Source organism: Oncorhynchus mykiss, chromosome 32, assembly GCF_013265735.2.
Source record: "Oncorhynchus mykiss isolate Arlee chromosome 32, USDA_OmykA_1.1, whole genome shotgun sequence".
Classification (NCBI taxonomy): Eukaryota; Metazoa; Chordata; class Actinopteri; order Salmoniformes; family Salmonidae; genus Oncorhynchus; species Oncorhynchus mykiss.
In genome coordinates, this window is record NC_050572.1 from 29300067 (window position 1) to 29320816 (window position 20750).

The 20750-nt window shown below is 42.3% G+C and overlaps 1 protein-coding gene across 1 annotated transcript in view; it reads right to left on the bottom strand.

Moving 5' to 3' along the window:
* The window catches only part of LOC110488229 (thrombospondin-3b), a 35735-nt gene extending 16989 nt beyond the window's left edge, over window positions 1-18746 (bottom strand). Inside the window, exons 1-6 of the mRNA XM_021560367.2 lie at window positions 18431-18746; window positions 14826-15032; window positions 13555-13808; window positions 9397-9499; window positions 389-415; window positions 162-244 (exon numbers count right to left, since the gene is read on the bottom strand). Of these exons, the coding sequence (XP_021416042.2) occupies window positions 162-244; window positions 389-415; window positions 9397-9499; window positions 13555-13808; window positions 14826-15032; window positions 18431-18515 (759 nt within the window). The 5' untranslated portion in view covers window positions 18516-18746. The remainder of the gene's footprint in view (window positions 1-161; window positions 245-388; window positions 416-9396; window positions 9500-13554; window positions 13809-14825; window positions 15033-18430) is intronic.
* Between the last annotated feature and the right edge of the window lie 2004 nt (window positions 18747-20750).

Below are 20750 nucleotides of genomic sequence, written 5' to 3' on the forward strand. Positions count from 1 at the left end.
TTTCCTCTCTCTTTCATCTCTCTCTTTTAGTCCCCTCTCACCCTCAGTCCCCGTGCCTCTTATCCAGTCACCCCCTCCCCACACACCCCCTGCCTTCTCCCCTCTCTCTCTTTCATTCCCCCTGGGCCTCTTCCCCCTCTCATTCTCTCTCCATCTCTTACCTGTTCCCTGATGTCCTCTCGGAGTTCGCCAAGAATCTGGTTGAAAATGATCAGCTGGCCAATCAAAGCCTTGGTGTGGTCACCTGACACAGTGATGTCCAAGCATTAGAACATAAGCACAGGGAAACCATTAAAGTAAATTATAGCATTATACCGGTAACTATAATTGTTAGGTAGCATTTGGGTAGGGGGAGGTTGATAAACCAGTGTTTCTGATTGATACTCACCCAGAATGGCATTGACATCGGCGCTAACTATGGAGACCAGAAAGTCCACTTTAATCATTTCAATCACAACACACTACTCATTTTAATATACTATTCATAACAATGCCTTTCACAGACATGAACTAGTACATGTAAACAGAGACAGAAAAAGGACAACCAACATGACAATTATATGTTAGTTACGTGGGCTCACCACTAGAGGGGGTTAAAGTGATAAGAATACACTACTGAGATTAGCTTCTGCTGACCAAATACCTAATGTGACGTATGGGTAGGAGGAACAAGTGGATGGAAATATATATCAGCAGATATCAAAGTGAACACTCTCTATAGACAGACAGGTTTCCTCCCACAATGTACCAATATTCTGGCTTACATGTCTATACATAATAAATGTCAGTTTGGCACAGAGGAAAAGGCAGAGTTGGGACATCTGGCTTTCCTACATCCCTGTCTTATCCGCAAGTTGCCGTAGCATAAACCCCCAGACACAAAATGTTTTTTTTTTTGTTACCAAGACAATGTCATTAATCCCAGATCTAGTGATGTTACTCCTAGGTCTGAGTTTCCATGACTAAAGTGAATATAACGTTATACACTGAGTTTACCAAACATTAGGAACAACCTCCTAATACTGAGTTGCACCTAGGGTTGTGGCGATCACAAATTTCGTCAGCTGGTGATTGTCAAGCAAATAACTGCCGGTCTCACGGTAACTGACCATTAATTAACAAACACATTTAGCATCTTCTGGCTTTCACACATAGCCTACAAGCCACTGATGCAGACCTTTGGAACATCTACATGTTAAAAAGTATAATTAACCATGCAATATAGCCTAAACCTTCACAATAAATCCATTATTTATTTTAGACAGGTCTAAAGAAACATGATATGAAGGAAATGTAGTCTATTTCAGAAGAACAGAATAGCATACTCTGAGTTGTCCTTATGTTTGTTCCTGATCTGGCTATGCCAAATGGCTGTGGGCTACACTAGTTCATTAAGCAGACAAAATTAGCTTAGAATTCCGTGGCATTATTTTCTAGTATTTTCTAGCATAAATTAGAAAGGGTCTTTCTCTAAATGATTTGAGGGAGTGTTGCACATGCAGCTATTCTGTGTTGAGTGGTTAACCAAGACACAGGTTTGAGTTTGAGTTTATTTTTTATTTTTACAGGGACAGTGCACATTAATCAACATTTCAGTAAAAGTGCCGGTTTTAGCCAGCCGGCTAATTTTCAACCGCAGTCCCTGGGCAGGTTATTAAAAACAATTACAATATAGACAATAGCAGCATAGAACAAGCAAGACATAGCAACATAGGACAAGCAAGACATAGCATACAGACAGAGCAACATAGGACAAGCAAGACGTAGCATACAGACAGAGCAACATAAAACAAAAAGCAGCAAGACAAAATTCATAAAAGTAACAAAGTGTTTCCACACCTCACAAGCTACAGACAACAGACAACATGGAAAGTGGCAACACACAGCTAGGGACCATGTTCACAAATCTGATTGACCTTTAGCCATGTCTTCAAGCATTTTGTGAAAGTGTGATATGTGGTGCAGTTATGTGTGTCTGATGGCAGTGTATTCCAGACATGGGAAGCTCTCACAGAGAATGCAGATTTACTAAAGGTGCTTTTCCTTAGGGGAACTATACAGTCACCTCTCATGGCAGACCTTGTGGATCTGCTGCCATATGTCTGGGTTTTCTGTTTAACAAAAATATTGAGTGGAGGGGGAGCCAGGCCATTAAGGATCTTGAATACAAGACATGCGTCGGTGTATTGCACAAGATTTTCCCAACTCAAGAGCTCATGCTTTCTAAGGATGTGACAATGATGATGGCTATTGGGCTTCCTATCAAGCACTTTGAGAGCCTGTTTGTAGACAGACTGAATAAGTTTTAATGTTGTACAGCAAGCTTGGGCCCAACTAGTCAAGCAGTATGTAAAGTGGGGGAGTATCATAGATTTGAAGTACAGTTTTGCTACCTCTGTAGTCAAACAATTTCGTATAAATCGGAAATTAGCTAGGTTGAATTTGGTTATTTGAATTACCTTTTTCACATGCTTTTTAAAAGAGAGGTTTGAATCAAGTATGATGCCAAGGTACTTAAAATCGGATACCACCTGGAGCTTCTCCCCTGACACATAGACATCTGGCTCAGTAGCATCTGTTACAGTAGTGAGTTCTTGTGCAGCTTGTTGTTTGCTCTTTGCATGCACATATATCACTGTATCATCTGCATACATTTGAACTTCAGACCCAGTACAGACAGAAGGCAGATCATTAATGTACAGGCTGAACAGGAGGGGCCCCAGTATTGACCCTTGGGGCACGCCCACATCATAGCTACGAGTGGGCGACAGCTCATTGCTCACTCTGACACACTGAGTTCTGCCTTCAAGGTATGATTTCATCCATCTCAAGGCATCAGGGGAAAAGTTGAACTTGGACAATTTTGTGATGAGAATCTCATGGTTAACAGTATCAAAAGCCTTCCTTAGGTCCAGAAACACAGCCCCAACAGCATCCCCTTTGTCCATCTTGGACTTCACATTTTCCAGAAGAAAGCAGTTGGCCGTTTCTGTGGAGTGTTTCGCTTTGAAGCCAAACTGCATGGAGTGTAATGTGAAGGGGCTGTTGTTGAGGTGGGCAATCAGTTGTTCTGCTACACACTTTTCAACAACCTTTGACACCACAGGTAGTATACTAATGGGCCTGTAGTTACTCACGTCAGCAGGGTCGCCTGATTTAAAGATGGCCGTTATTATGGCCGACTTCCATACCGTTGGAAACACACAGAGACCAATAGATGTGTTGGTGACCTTAGTAATGGGGCCAATGAGTGACTCTTTGTAGTTTTTAAGAAAGGTAGAGTCCATCCCAAACACATCTTTGGCTTTAGAGTTCTTTAGTGAGCGAATCACCTTGTTCACCTTTGACTCAGAAACCTCCCTTATGATGAAGACAGGTACTCCTACATGCTTCATTTAGAGTTATTAATGTAACTTTAGTTATGTTGCAAAGGCTTGTCTATATGTTTTGATTTTTAATACATTCTAAGGCTGCATGACGCGACTCTAATGATTATTTGAAAAAAAGTTGAATGAAAGGCATGAGCTCAATATGTTTTTCATCAGTCTCTCATTCACAATTTGACAAATGCCTTGATAATGCCTTGAATTTCCCAGTAGCATCCGCTTTGTGTGGCTGTAATTTCCCCTCAAAATATCCATGCCTTTTGTGGCCAGTGGCTGTTGGGCTGAATATAATAAATTATAATTCCTTCTCCCTGTTGTGCTGCTTGCTCCAAAGCGCCTCTCACTCACATGGCTCTGTCACGGATCCCTCTGAACTTTCATTAAGCACACCTGTCCCCTATTCCCACTGATTAGTACTTGTACAGTTGAAGTTGGAAGTTTACATACACTTAGGTTGGAGTCATTAAAACTTGTTTTTCAAACACTCACAAATTTCTTGTTAACAAACTATAGTTTTGGCAAGTCGGTTAGGACATCTACTTTGTGCATGACACAAGTAATTTTTCCAATAATTGTTTACAGACAGATTATTTAACTTATAATTCACTGTATCACAATTCCAGTGGGTCAGAAGTTTACATACACTAAGTTGACTGTGCCTTCAAACAAGCTTGGAAAATTCCAGCAAATAATGTCATGGCTTTATGATAGGCTAATTGACATAATTTAAGTCAATTGGAGGTGTACCTGTGGATGTATTTCAAGGCCTACCTTCAAACTCAGTGCCTCTTTGCTTTTCATCATGGAAAAATCTAAAGAAATCAGCCAAGACCTCAGAAAAACAATTGTAGTCTCCACAAGTCTGGTTCATCCCTGGGAGCAATTTCCAAACCCCTGAAGGTACCACGTTCATCTGTACAAACAATAGTACGCAAGTATAAACACCATGGGACCACGCAGCCATTATATCGCTCAGGAAGGAGACGCGTTCTGTCTCCTAGAAATGAACGTACTTTGGTGCAAAAAGTGCAAATCAATCCCAGAAAGGACCTTGCGAAGATGCTGGAGGAAACAGGTACAAAAGTATCTATATCCACAATAAAATGAGTCCTATATCGACATAACCTGAAAGGCCGCTCAGCAAGGAAGAAGCAACTGCTCCAAAACCGTCATAAAAAAGCCAGACTACGGTTTGCAACGGCACATTTTGGAAAAATGTCCTCTGGTCTGATGAAACAAAAATAGAACTGTTTGGCCATAATGACCATCGTTATGTTTGGAGGAAAAAAGGGGAGGCTTGCAAGCCGAAGAACACCATCCCAACCGTGAAGCACGGGGGTGGCAGTATCATGTTGTGGGGGTGCTTTGATGCAGGAGAGACTGGTGCACTTCACAAAATAGATGGCATCATGAGGGAAGAAAATTATGTAGATATATTGAAGCAACATCTCATGATGTCAGTCAGGAAGTAAAAGCTTGGTCGCAAATGGGTCTTCCAAATGGACAATGACCCCAAGCATACTTCCAAAGTTTTGGCAAAATGGCTTAAGGACAACAAAGGTATTGGAGTGGCCACCACAAAGCCCTGACCTCAATCCCATAGAAAATGTGTGGGCAGAACTGAAAAAGCATGTGCGAGCAAGGAGACCTACAAACCTGACTCAGTTACACCAGCTCTATTGTGGGAAGGTGGTGGAAGTCTACCCGAAACATTTGACCCAAGTTAAACAATTTAAAAGCAACACTACCAAATACTAATTGAGTGTATGCAAACTTCTGACCCACTGGGAATGTGATGAAAGAAATAAAAGCTGAAATAAATCATTCTCTCTACTATTATTCTGACATTTCACATTCTTAAAATAAAGTGGTGATCCTAACTGACCTAAGACAGGGAATTTTTACTAGGATTAAATGTCAGGAATTGTGGAAAAACTGAGTTTAAATGTATTTGGCTAAGGTGTATGTAAAGTTCCGACTTCAACTGTATAAGTGTGCCCTTTAGTTTCCATTGGGCTGTCGATTATTATTATAATGTTCGTTGGTGCGTGTGAGTACCTGTGCTGTGTGTTTTGGGCTTTCGTGCCCTTGTGGATTGCGCAGATGATTACAGGTCTCGTTCCGTGGGTGCGTGTGTGTATATTTTTGAGGTATTCCTCGCTCTTTTGTTTGGGTTTCAACCCTGTGTGTTGTATATGTGTTTGTTTGGTCTTCGTCCCCGTGCCCTCACACGGCACGCCATAACTTGGGGGCATAATAAAAAACCCTATTACGCATTCCTGCGCCTGTCTCCCGAATCATTGTTACCAACGTGACAGGCTAGATCACACATTAATAGATCACACATTAATACAACCACTAGCATCCAAAACCCTTTTTTAAGCAATGAGGCTTACGCAACAGATATGAATGTTTAGCTTAAAATGTTGATAAACTATTAGGCTATTTCTTCACATTATAAGTGCAGCCATGTGCACACGGCGGTAGGCGATAAGCGCAAATGTTCCATTAACGGGAAAACACTATCAACATTATCCGCACAAAGGATTATGCATGTAATACTTTTATTATAGAGGTGCATTTTTATGGTGAAAATGATCTTACCAAAACTTCAAACTCACGCACTGCGTATGCATGCCAGTTAGGCTCTACGCCTGTTGCAAAGTGGATTCATGTGCTTCATTTTAAGAAGTTATTTGGCCACTTTAGTTGTGATACAAACCTGACCAAAACATATAGGCCTATGGGCTAGGCTACATGAGTTGTGCGACTAAAAAGTCACAAAAAAAAGGTATGTCTTCTTTCTTGCCTTATGATGGTCATCATTCACAAGAGATGATAACCTCAGCAAAAAAAAAGAAACATCCCTCTCACTGTCAACTGCATTTATTTTCAGCAAACTTAACGTGTAAATATTTGTATGAACATAAGATTCAACAACTGAGACAAACTGAACAAGTTCCACAGACATGTGACTAACAGAAATTGAATAATGTGTCCCTGAAAAAAGGGGGGGGGGGGGTCAAAATCAAAAGTAACAGTCAATATCTGGTGGGGCCACCAGCTGCATTAAGTACTGCAGTGCATCTCCTCCTCATGGACTGCACCAGATTTGCAAGTTCTTGCTGTGAGATGTTACCCCACTCTTCCACCAAGGCACCTGCAAGTTCCCGGACATTTCTGGGGGGAATGGCCCTAGCCTTCACCCGCCGATCTAACAGGTCTCAGACGTGCTCAATGGGATTGAGATCCGGGCTCTTCGCTGGCCATGGCAGAACACTGACATTATTGTCTTGCTGGAAGTCACACACAGAACGAGCAGCATGGTTTGTGGCATTGTCATGCTGGAGGGTCATGTCAGGATGACATGGGGGAGGAAGGGGAGGAGGATGTCTTCCCTGTAAAGCACAGCGTTCAGATTGCCTACAATGACAACAAGCTCAGTCCGATGATGCTGTGACACACCGCCCCAGACCATGACGGACCCTCCACCTCCAAATCGATCCCGCTCCAGAGTACAGGCCTAGGTGTACCGCTCATTCCTTCGATGATAAACGCGAATCCGACCATCACCCCAGGTGAGACAAAACTGTGAAGAACACTTTTTGCCAGTCCTGTCCGGTCCAGCGACGGTGGGTTTGTGCCCATAGGCGACGTTGTTGCCGGTGATGTCTGGTGAGGACCTGCTTTACAACAGGCCTACAAGCCCTCAGTCCAGTCTCTCTCAGCCTATTGCAGACAGTCTGAGCACTGATGGAGGGATTGTGCATTCCTGGTGTAACTCGGGCAGCTGTTGTTGCCATCCTGTACCTGTCCCGCAGGTGTGATGTTCGGATGTTCCGATCCTGTGCAGATGTTGTTACACGTGGTCTGCCACTGTGAGGACAATCAGCTGTCTGTCCTGTCTCCCTGTAGCGCTGTCTTAGGTGTCTCACAGTACTGACATTGCAATTTATTGCCCTGGTCACATCTGCAGTCCTCATGCCTCCTTGCAGCATGCCTAAGACACGTTCACGGAGATGAGCAGGGACCCTGGGCATCTTTCTTTTGGTGTTTTTCAGAGTCAGTAAAATTGCTTCTTTAGTGTCCTACGTTTTCATAACTGTGACCTTAATTGCCTACCGTCTGTAAGCTGTTAGTGTCTTAACGACCGTTCCACAGGTGCATGTTCATTAATTGTTTATGAATCATTGAACAAGCATGGGAAACAGTGTTTAAACACTTTACAATGAAGATCTGTGAAGTTATTTGGATTTTTACAAATTATCTTTGAAAGACAGGGTCCTGAAAATGTGACGTCTCTTTTTTGCTGAGTACATAATTCACAAGTGATAAACTAATATTGTCACCCATCAGACTATTCTTGATTTAGTCTTGTCTTTACATATACTAAATAATATGTGTATAATTTGTTTTGATTTAGAATGGACCATTATCATGCACCTGTCTCGAAACAGGGGCAAGGCAAAAAAAATACATGCACTTAAATAGCGAATGGAGGATGCTTTTCCTGTAGTTTATTTTCATGCCAGCTAGGTAGGCTATACTCCTGTTGTAAAGATAATCAATTTGCTTAATATTAGAAAAGTTGTAAATATAGTATACCTAATCTATAGAACGCTGATGGGATCATCCTCATTTTAATAGAGGCCATCACTCTGTTTTCTCACGCAATTGCAGAGTCTATGGAAATGTGGTAGCCTATAGAAAAAGTTTGGACACCTCTACTCATTCAATGTTTTTTCTTTATTTGTACTATTTTCTACATTGTACAATATTAGTAAAGACATTGAAACTATGAAATAACACATATGGAATCATGTAGTAACCAAAAAAGTGTTAAACAAATCAAAATATACTTTTTATTTTAGATTCTTCAAAGTAGCCACCCTTTGCCTTGATGACAGCTTTGCACACTCTTGGCATTCTCTCAAACAGCTTCACCTGGACATTCCACATATGCTGAGCACTTGTTGGCTGCTTTTCCTTCACTCTGCGGTCCAGCTCATCCCAAACCATCTAAATTGGGTTGAGGTCAGGTGATTGTGGAGGCCAGGTCATCTGATGCAGCACTCTATCACTCTCCTTCTTGGTCAAATAGCCCTTTCACAGCCTGGCGGTGTGTTGCGTCATTGTCTGTTGAAAATAAATGATAGTCCCACTAAGCGCAAACCAGATGGTATAGTGTAAAGCTGCAGAATGCTGTGGTAGCCATGCTGGTTAAGTGTGCCTTGAATTCTAAATAAATCACTGACAGTGTCACCAGCAAAGCACCACCACTCCCTCACACCTCCTCCTCCAAGCTTCACGGTGGGAAATACACATGCGTTCACCTACTCGGCATCTCACAAAGACACAGCGGTTGGAACCAAAAGTCTCAGATTTGGACTCATCAGACCAAAGGACAGATTTCCACTGGTCTAATGTCCATTAAGGCTAGGGGGCAGTATTTTCACATCCGTGATTTGTTTAACACTTTTTTGGTTACTACATGATTCCATATGTGTTCTTTCATAGTTTCGATGTCTTCACTATTATTCTACAATGTAAAAAATAGTCAAATAAAGAAAACCCTTGATTGAGTAGGTGTATCCAAACTTTTGACTGGTACTGTATATTTGCATTTATGTCAGAGTGATTAGAGGGACAATTGAGTGCTGAGTACCAGGCAGTTAGAAAGTTTGGTAGGCTACTAATGACCATCAGCAGCATCAGAGCTTGGAGAAGCCTAATTACAAGTGGAATGTGACTGCCTTCATGACTCGTGACTGCCATTGTGGCGGTCATACGGTCCCCATAACAGCCCTAGTTGTCTCGTCCCCTTCATCTACACTGATTTAAGTAGATTTAAACAGGTGACATCAATAAGGGATCATAATATTCACCTGGATTCACCTGGTCAGTCTATGTCATAGAAAGAGCAGCTTTTCTTAATGTTTTGTATACTCAGTGTAATAAATTAGTATGAGGATCGTTTGCATGTGTTTATGGTTGTATACAAAGATTTTACCTGAATTCTGAAAATGTGTATCTCCCTGAAACGGACAGTCGGTAAGGATTCCTGCTTTGGCTATGGAGCCACCCAAAGCCAGTTTCAAAGAGTCCACTGAGCCCTGAAACACGCACACACAAGCACAGTACAGTTAAACTAATTAACTCTCTCACACACACAAAGGGGCATGGTAGGTGGAAAATCATGCTAATTTGTATTCAGAGTAAACTGTCACTTTTAAATGAATGTCTAGGCCTAGGGCTATGTTATGCAACTGACAACATGCAATGTTCCCTACAACTCCTCTGGGACTGCAGCTCCCCCAGGACTGCTGCGCTAAAGAAATACCAGCTCGTGCATAGAAGTACAAAAACAAAATCCCCATTAGTTAACACAATCAACATTTCCCTCCACTCAAAATGTTTCATAAAATCAATGTAATATTTGCCACTTTCAATGCAACGTGACGAGCATGAGCGGTTGCGAGTAGATTCACTTGTTTTGAGATCAAAGCGTGTGCACATTTATTCATCTTCTTTGCTAGTTATTGAGTTATGGCTAATTTCTGGTCAGCATCTTTGAAAAACGAGTCAGGTAAAGAGCTTTTTTATGTTTTAAAGGGGCAGTGTTATATTTTGAGACAGGCTTGAATAAGCTAATTAGTAGCCAATAGGCAGAGGAGACCATACATTTGTGTCTGATTCATTGTAACAATAATAATGGTATGGGAATAATAATGCATTTTATTTTGTAAAGTGGTTTCTTGCATCAAACACAACACAACAACATTTTCTGGCACTTCCTTGTCTGAAGGACAAGTGGATAAACTGGTTAATGTCAAGCCCTGCATGGATTTTGAAAAAGTCTCATGGAATGTAATTCTACATTGAATACCAAACATTGGCTGCTACTGTAGGCTGAATGCTAGAACTGCTATTTCCATGTAAATAATATTGTTTTTCAAGGTAGGCCACTCTGGTAGGCCTACATTATGATCACTGTTAAAACTGTAACTTAAAGTGGGTACAATCTCAGTGTTCACAGTAAACGCACGCAGGAAGTTGCACAGAATATTCACAACATTCAAGTTCGCGCTCAGTAGACCTGAAATTTGCTCAGTGCGAAAACAATTAGAGGGAACATTGACCCCCAGTCTTACTTAGACATATTGAGGCACATGCTCTGGGTTGTGTTCATTGGGGCACACCGTAGCAAAAAATAATCAAAATGTTGTGCAACGGAAAGGGAAACACGTGTTTCTTATTGTTTTATGCCTAGTGAACATGACCCTGGTCAGTACCCGTGTACATCTGCATGCATATCACCTGAGCGGTCCATTCAAGATAAGAGATACAAACTAGGAACAATAGCTGCAGTGTGCCCTCTCATTTTAGATATTTCCTTCTACAATTCCCCCATCCTCCTTCCTGTTCTCTCTTTCATCCATCTTGACAGGGAGTGTGGCATCTATCAGTCAGATAGTCACACATGCAAACAGCACCACAGAGTTACAGATAACTACAGAGTTCTCCATATAAGCCTCAGCATGAGCCATTAAAATGTAGCTGATAGATAGGATGTACAGCTCTAGTCCATGTTATTCCATTTTTTTTGATGAAAAGTTACTTATAAAATAGTAGACATTTGACAGTTCACTCATTTTACGTATGTGCATACCCCAACCAGAAGCCATGGATTACAGGCAGCATCTGCACTGAGCTAAAGCCTAGAGCTGCCGCTTTCAAGGAGCTGGACTCTAACCCTGAACCTTACAAGATATCCCGCTATGCCCTCCGATGAACCATCAAACAGGCAAAGAGTCAATACAGGTCTGAGATCGAGTCATACTACACCGGCTCTGACGTTCGTCAGATGTGGCATGGCTTGCAAACCATTACAGACTACAAAAGGAAGCACAGCCGAGATGCTGCCCAGTGAAACGAGCCTACCAGACGAGCTAAACTACTTCTATGCTCGCTTCGAGGCAAATAATACTGAAACATGCATGAGAGCACCAGCTGTTCCGGAAGACTGTGTGATCACACTCTCCGCAGCCGATGTGAGTAAGACCTTTAAACGGGTCAACTTTCACAAGGCCGCAGGGCCAGACGGATTACCAGGACGGGTACTACGAGCATGCACTGACCAACTGGCAAGTATCTTCGCTGACATTTTCAACCTCTCCTTGTCTGAGTCTGTAATACCAACATGCTTTAAGCAGACCACCATAGTCCCTGTGCCCAAGAACACTAAGGTAACCTGCCTAAATGACTACCGACCCGTAGCACTCACGTCTGTAGCCATGAAGTGCTTTGAAAGGCTGGTCATGGCTCACTACAACACCATCATCCCAGAAACCCTATACCCACTCCAATTTGCATACCGCCCCAACGGATCCACAGATTATGCAATCACTATTGCACTCCACACTGCTCTTTCTCACCTGGACAAAAGGAACACCTATGTGAGAATGCTATTCATTGACTACTGCTCAGCGTTCAACACTATAGTGCCCTCAAAGCTCATCAATAAGCTAAGGACCCTAGGACTAAACACCTACCTCTGCAATTGGATCCTGGACTTCCTGACAGGCCGCCCCCAGGTGGTAAGTGTAGGTAACAACACATCCGCCACGTTGATCCTCAACATGGGGGCCCCACAGGGGTACGTGCTCAGTCCCCTCTGTTCACTCATGACTGCACGGCCAGGCACGACTCCAACACCATCATTCAATTTGCCGATGACACAACAGTGGTAGGCCTGATCACGGACAATGACGAGACAGCCTATAGGGAGGAGGTCAGAGACCTGGCATGTGGTGCCAGGACAACAACCCCTCTCAACGTGATCAAGACAAACGAGATGATTGTGGTCTACAGGAAAAGGAGGACCGAGCACGCCCCCATTCTCATCGACGGGGCTGCAGTGGAGCAGGTTGAGAGCTTCAAGTTCCTTAGTGTCCACATCGCCAACAAACTAACATGGTCCAAGCACAGCAAGACAGTAGTGAAAGGGGACAAAACCTATTCCCCCTCAGGAGACTGAAAATATTTGGCATGGTTCCTCAGATTCTAAATAGGTTCTACAGCTGCACCATCGAGAGCATCACTGCCTGGTATGGCAACTGCTCGGGCTCCGACCGCAAGGCACTTCAGAGGGTAGTGCGAACGGCCCAGTACATCACTGTGGTCAAGCTTCCTGCCATCCAGGACCTCTATACCAGGCAGTGTCAGAGGAAGGCCCTAAAAAAATTCAAAGACTCCAGCCACCCTAGTCATAGACTGTTCTCTCTGCTACCGCACGGCAAGCAGTACCGGAGTGCCTACCTACATGTACATACTACCTCAACTAACCTGTGCCCTCCCACATTGACTCTGTATCGGTACCCCCCTGTAAATAATCTTGCTATTGTTATTTTACTGTTGCTCTTTAATTACTTGTTACTTTTATCTCTTATTCTTATCCATATTTTTTTAAAACTGCATTGTTGGTTAGGGGCTCGTAAGTAAGAATTTCACTGTAAGGTTTCACTGTACCTGTTGTTTTGGTCACGTGACTAATAAAATAAAATTTTACTTCATAACTAATATCTACGACATCTTATTAGCCATGCAAAATCTAGGTAATTTGCTTAAGTGGCATAGATGGCAGTTGTGGATAGAAGATTAGGCATGTAAATCAACCATAAATGAGCAACACTATTAAAATGAGGAATTCATTGTGGTCAGGCTGGCTTTGTGTTTCATGTACTGTATGGCTTAATTGCTTTGGTCTTATAAAAGCTAATCTGCCAGACTCCTGCCAACTACATACAAGTAGTGTAGTACAAATGGTTGAGTTAGGAAGTATGATTAGAGACTTCGAGTCTGAGAGCATGCTCTAAAATGTGCTCTGAATAAATAGAGGTAGACTAAGCAATATGACATCATCATTTTGCTGCCCTGCCACCTTCTGCTATACAAAAACTATTAGCTTTTCCCAATTGTTGCAGTCCCTTGAGGCACACGTGCCCACATTGGGGAGAGTCAATTGTGCAAGCCATAGGGCAGATTTAAATGTTGTTGTTGATTTCTGTAAGCAGGATGCCCCACTGTGTATGATGATATCTTATTGCTAAGTCTACCTTTAACTTCAGTCTAGGTCTGTTCGGAACTTATTAAAGTTGTGTTTCATCACCTGTAGCCTGGCATAGGCCTTCTGCCCGTTGCGTATCTCCACAGACTCTGCCTCAGCTGGGAGCTGGACCATGGATGGCAGGACCTGTGCTGAGTCAGCCAATCGGCAGTTGACATAGAGTTCCATGTGGAGGTGGTTTCGTTGGAGCCCACCCACACGGAGGAGGAGTGACTGGGTGCGTCCATCGGAGAGGCCGGGGTTCTGGAGGTTCACAGTGTGTAGTTTACCATCCTCGCGTACGTAGCGCACCAGAACTGAGAAACAGAGAGGATTCTAAGATCAGGTCATCTCTTGTAGACAGATCTACGTAAACATAACTGGTACCATAGAATCTGTCGGGAAGGAATGGGATGCGTTGGATAACGAGCAGCAGTAGTTCCTGTATTTGGATTTTTCATCACTGGTTATTTGGACAAATCACAATTTCATAGGTGTTAGCATCTTTCAAATTACAGAAGGGAAGGGGACATTCAGTCCATAACCCGCAATCTCTCTTGGACAGATTCTCGTGAAAAGATGAAACGGCAATAATCTAGTAGTTCCTGGTTTGGAGTTTTAGACGTTGATTATTTGAACGAATCAGGATTGGATGAAGTCGGTGCTTAAACTGGTGGGGTGATTTTCAAGCCTGTGTATGGATGATAAACACTCTCCACTAGATTCCACAGCCACAAAGTCAGAATTAGCTGTATGATAAAAATTCATACAAATACAATAAAAAACGTGAAATTAGCCGAAGGGAGGTGTTTAGCCAAGAGTTACCATTTGCGAGGGAGAAGACTAATCACAATTGTTAACGGCATTCCCCCAGAAAGTAAAACAGGAAATGACACACTTTCAGGGGAGAATTGTACTTCTAGGTAACCGAGATGAACTTGCCTGTAATTTAGCAAAGAGAGAAGGTGGAGATCCTCGTTCCGGTTCCGCTCCTCGTTCTAGCATCTCTTAATCCCTTCTCTTAAAATGTACTGTATGTACCCAGAACATAGAGATCAGGCAACCCTGAGCATCATTGAAGCTAGCCTACATACTGTAGAAGAGTTTGTAGAACAAGAGCTCCATATGGAAAAACAACATACATATTGTTAATTGTTTTGCAACTATCTTAGATGTATGGGTGTAGGGGCTAGGAGTCGATTGGGGAAACCCACTATTGGGATTGGATGATTGTGTCTTAGTTATAGGCCATGAAGAGAATCAATTTAGGCTACACCAAAATATCTATCTACCACACTTCCCTCCCTATCCCCTCTACTGACAGTACACCCTACCTTTGTTGACCTTGCCCATGAGGGCCACCTCCAGGTACTTCCTGTTGTCGCCTTTGTTGTAGACTCCCAACAGCACTCCTCCCAGTTTGGGCGGCAGACGAAGAGTTGACACCAGGTAAAGGTCCGACACGAAGCCCAGAGCCCCCGACATCTTCCCCACCGCGGACGCACTCTGCCTGGCATCGTGAAGCTCCAGCATGTCAATCACTGAAATATGGAGGGGTGGTGGTGAATTACATGGGTCCAGTTGGAATACTTTGGAAATGCCTCCTTAAAGTATGCACGTGTGTAGGGTGTGAAAAGGAGGAGGGATGGATAGTGATGGAGAAGGTAGAGAAAGAGGGATATTGCAATAGAGAGAAAATAGGCATACACAAAAGAAAGAAGGCCAAACAGAGGACACAAAAAAGGAGATATCGAATGGAGTAAGAGTGAAAGAGAAAATATGAATGAATAGACAAATGGGGGATTCCTCCTTTTTGCGTTTACTGCCACTCTGGAGGGTTTTTTGAGAATTTATAAGCCTGACACAAACTCAACGCCTCGTCTTCTTTCTGTTCCGTCGCCCCTGCCACAAAATAAACACTGTCACTGAAAAGACCAGCCTTTGCTGTCACTGTTGGTGGCAGCATTTATGTCTGTCATTAAACTGGGTGCTGCTGGAATCTTTTCTTTATGAGACGTCTCTCCATTTATGGTGAATTCCGGGGGTGTTATAATGGTAAGTTATTGGCCATGGTTGGCAATGGCGACTGGCGTGGGGCTGCAATATACATTATGCTCCTTCGCTTAAAGAAAACGGTTTCTTATATTTGTCTATGAAGATATTGGAAACCCTTTGAGAGGTTGGAAATACTGCAGGGAGAAAAACATGGGGTGCAGATGACAGGAAAAATCTTAAAATGCTTGTAACCATCATGAGTTGCAAATGTGTGCAGCAACAGAACGCAGACCAAAAAAATGTCACGTGTAACATTCTCAACTGTTGTAACAAGTATGTTCAAGGCCTAGATAAGAGTCCATTTATCCTATGAGCGTTTTGCTTGAGCTCTCGTCCAGGTGAGTGAGTGAGAGAGAAAGAGAAAGATGACAGACGTATTGGATTAGACATACCAGCCTCTCTCTAATCGTTCTCGTGTCTCCCTAGTGGCTGCCCATTCAGAAATCTGACTAAAGCCAAAGACATCAGGGGTGCCTCTAACCACCAATTCTCCCCTTGCAGATGCCCGTCTCTGTATATCTCCCCCCCTTATAATACAAGCCCAGGATTTGTTCAGTCTGAATTATGTTGAATATAGACCTGGACCTAATGTGTGACCAACTGCGTTCGAACCCAGTTCTCTTGCACGCCAGAAGATTAGCTAACTCAGCTAAACCTTCATGTGTCAGGCAGTTACAGTACTCATCTCTTCATGGTTTACCAAATCACCAGTTAGTAATGAACCTTGGGCTTTAGTTTAGCGGGTTAATACAGTATTGTGGTGTGCAGGAGACCCGGGTTCAAACCAATAATGTATATAAACCCAGGATTGCTGATGCTATGTATTGGCCAATGAGAGGATTTGAAGCAACCGGTTGGCAATATTGGCACTCCTCAGAAGAAGCAGTCCTCGATAGGAATGAATGGAATTCTACAGTATTTCATTTAAATGTTTCAAGAACAAAATGACATGTATTTCAGTATTGTTTTGTGGTAGTGGGGGCAGTAACATAACAAATTGCAAAAAATTGTACTTTAAGGATTTATTTTATGTTTAGCTCACATATCATTTAAAAGTATGCATTAAGATGTATGTAATATAATAAATCTAGCAAAAATAAATGTAGACATGAATAAATGCATTTGTATAGCTACCAAAATGTTTTTTTTTACAGTGGTGGTGGAGTGCCATGTTGGAGGCTTGAAAACAGCGCCCCCTGTCAGTCATATAGTGTATATATAAATCATTGGTTCGAACCCAGTTGGTCACATCAGCACCCCAGGCATTCCATGTCATCTTATTCCATTGTCACATAATGCTAACTCCTCTTGTTGGTCACCTTTGCTTTCAATCAATTTTTTCTCACTCTCTACCTTGGTCTCCTCCCCATCTCAACTGCTGCGTTGCTTGTTGGTTAGTTCTACTTGGTCTCTTTTTTATTTCCTTTGATGATCTTCCTCCAAGTCCTTATCATCTCACACTCATTCTCTCTTCAGTCTTCTCCCATTCTCTCTCACTTCAGATATTCACTCTGACACATGGCTGAAAGTCAAAGCTGCAAGAATTGATTGGGGTAGAGCTCAACATCATTGGAAGTCCCGCAAGTCGGTCCTGGCTTTCAAAAACAAGGCTCTCTGCATTTGATATCTCCCTTACCAAAGTTCTTGAAAAAAAATATCAGCCTCCACTGTTTGATCGAATCCGAAAGGTCTCCTTCCGGACACCCTCTCCTTTCCTCTATCCCCAACTTTCAGAACACTATTAAATCACTTGTAAACTTGGGATGGGCTTGTTCAGTAGACCAGAACACTGACCACTGCAGATAGAAATGCACCGTATAGAACAGATTCCCAATTGTATAAGTGACGAGTGAGTCCAGTCTATACCATTTCTATCTGCACCATTCTGAATGTTCAGTCCCACTTAAAGCAGCCCTAGTGAATGAAAAGGCAGGGAAGCAATTACCCTAGGGGTTAAGAATTTGTGAGGTGATCCTTCTGTTGGACTGTTGTATGGGCCAGTAACCATTAGTAATCAGTGTGATGGACAGGTGTAATTAAAAGATATCTTTCTCGCTCTCCCTAAGTCATAGTTGACATGCGCACACCTTGAGCTGACAGCCATTAGACCGTAGCACCATCGTTGTGGGCATGTCCCTGTGAAAACTTATTGATGCCCATCATCTGCTTGGCCCCATTGCACCATACGGTTCAGCAAACACCTTCTAGTGGGAGGCGGACCCATCAGTGAGTGTTCATTGTTTCACTGGTTGAATCTTATTGCTATCTTAAACTGCATTTAGCAGGACATCTGGTCATCTCTATTGTATAGAGACGGCAGCCATTGTATGCAGAATTAAGAAGGAAAAGAGTAGGCTAGAGATGCTTACCGTTTCAAGTTTAGGAGCTCTTTATAAAGCAAATGTATGCTTAATATGCTATTTATTATTCTGATGGCATTGCAATGTAATGATAGAGATGATGTAATACGCAGCCACAAATTTAAGGAAAATAGAAGGGGGGGATTCTGGCAGGGGGGATATTTTCGGCACAACACGCAACAACAAAAAAGTCCTTCAATTTGCATGACCTCAAATGTTGAAGAGGTCGTGGGCGATGGCAAGCATTCCACAAGAGCGCACATTTCGCGTTTGCCACATAAGTGTCTATTTGGTCTATTTTTAATACACTCGAGTCTATAGTGGTTAAATTGAACATAGCCTAATCAGAATGCCTCAACACCGCGAAAGTGAATTTGATAGGAATTACCATAATAATCATGAACCTTTTTACATATAGGTTGTGGCATACAGCCACTGAACGATGCAGTGGCTTCACGTACAATACAATTAAAACTAACATCAGAATACTATTTTGTCAAATCATGCGTTATAGTTTTCATTACCTTGCATTTCTGAAGCCCTGGTCAAGCCCAAGAGAACCGCCGCGCTCGCAAGCAGCAAATGTAGCACAAACCTCACCATATCCATCCTCAAGGCACAAGGTTTATAAACGTTACCTAAATAATCGAATGTATAACTTTTCAACTGTGACTACACCGAAGTAACGAAACGTGAGTGGGAGTGTGTGAAGAACACTCCTCGACCGGCACGCTGACCAGCGCGGGTGGAGTTGTCAAGGAGTTTAGGCTCGCACAGCCAGGCAGGTCAGCGGGTCTCGCTCGTGATCCGCGCAGCTTGGGGTGTGCTGCACCGAACACTTTCCCCATCTCCCAAATGAGAAACATGAGCTGGTCTGCGAGCTACTACAGACAGTGAACAGGGCAATGGCCTCTGTGCGCTCCCTGTCTCCAACTTGCATACTGATAATCTGAAAAGTATTCAAACGAAATGAAAACAAATATCACTTCTTACTGTACATGAATTGCAATCACACAATTAATGTTTAATTATGGTGCAATGATTCCGTTTCATTTGTGTGCATTCATACGATTTGTTTAAGAGCTGGTAAATACGGGATATTCATTTAACAATAGCACAATTTTTATAAAAAAGCATCCCACGGGATCTAATTGACAATCCTACTAGACCAGGTCCAAACTACCAAACTTTACCCGTGACAACATTTGGAATGGCCTGCCAGAAGCTTTGAGAATGAATTTATGTATTTATGAAAACTTGTTTTTTGGTTCAAAAAGATTATGAGATTATGTCATGGCTCTGGGCTATTGCCTTCAAGTTATAGTCTTCTTTTCTGAAATAATGTGGTTGTAGATTGATTACTGAGACTGTTTAAACTAATGGATATTAGTGTGATTTCATCCATATGTTGTGTCTCATTGGTAATGTTTTGGCCTACAATGTACACAATGACAACACACAGGTCAAATGATGAATGTGGAGACAAAACATATGGTGAAAATAATATCTCCCTCCTTGTAGTAGTTGCCTGTGTAGCTCATAGAACACACAAACAATGTCAGTTGGAGCCATTTTTCAGCATATTATTGAGCGTACTGTATCTATTTCACTGTTTATATGCTTCAGTTCAACCTCTCAGTTCAACCTCAGCGTAAGAACCAGGGCGTGTTTAGGAGGGCGGCAGGGTAGCCTAGTGGTTACAAAGGTTGCAAGTTCAAATCCCCGAGCTGACAAAGTACAAATCTGTCGTTCTGCCCCTGAACAGGCAGTTAACAGACTGTTTGTTCCTAGGCCGTCATTGAAAATAAGAATTTGTTCTTAACTGACTTGCCCAGTTAAATAAAGATTAAAAAAATAGACATAACATTCAGATAGGTATATATTGTCTCCACAAAGCATTTCTAACAAAAACGCAACATGCAACAATTTCAAAGATTTTACAGAGGAGGAAGAGGAAATCAGTCAATTCAAATGAATTCACTAGGACCTAAATCTATAGATTTCACATGACTGGGAATACAGATATAATATGTTGGTCACAGATACCTTTAAAAAAAATAGTCCTAAAGGATCTCATCACTGTATTTCTGTGCATTCAAATTGCCATTGAGAAAATGCAATTGTGTTCGTTGTCCATAGCTTAGCCTGCCCATACCATAACCCCACTGCCACCATGGGGTACCTGGTACATAACGTTGACATCAGCAAACCGCTCGCCCACACAACGTCATACTATCTGCCCAGTACAGTTGAAACTGGGATTCATTTGTGAAGAGCCCACTTCTCCATAGGCCATCAAAGGTGAGCATTTGCCTGCTGAAGTCGGTTTCGACACTGGACTGCAGTCAGATGAGAACGACGAGCACACAGATGAGCTTCCCTGAGATGGTTTCTGACAGTTTGTGCAGAAATGTTTCGGTTTTGCAAACCCACAGTTTCATCAGCGGTCTGTAATGAAGCCCTTTTGTGGGGAAAAACAACATTCTGATTGGCTGGGCTATGCCCTCCCAGGCCCACCCATGGTTGTGCCCCTTCCCAGTCATTTAAAATCCATAGATTAGGGGATAATACATTTATTTCAATTGACTAATTTCCTTAAATGAACTGTAACTCAGTAAAATCTTAGAAATTGTTTCATGTTGCGTTTATATTTTTGTTCAGTGTATAAATGTTTTTTTTTTCTTCTGTTGTGACAGAAACCTTCTCTGTGTTAAACTAAAGTCTGTCTCCTTCCCCTTCTTGGAAAGATCAAGCAATTTAAATAACTTCCAGTTAATATATCTGCTGTACTGTATAATTCTGTCTATGTTTTCGATTGTGATTTTAGGGGTAGGGTAACATATT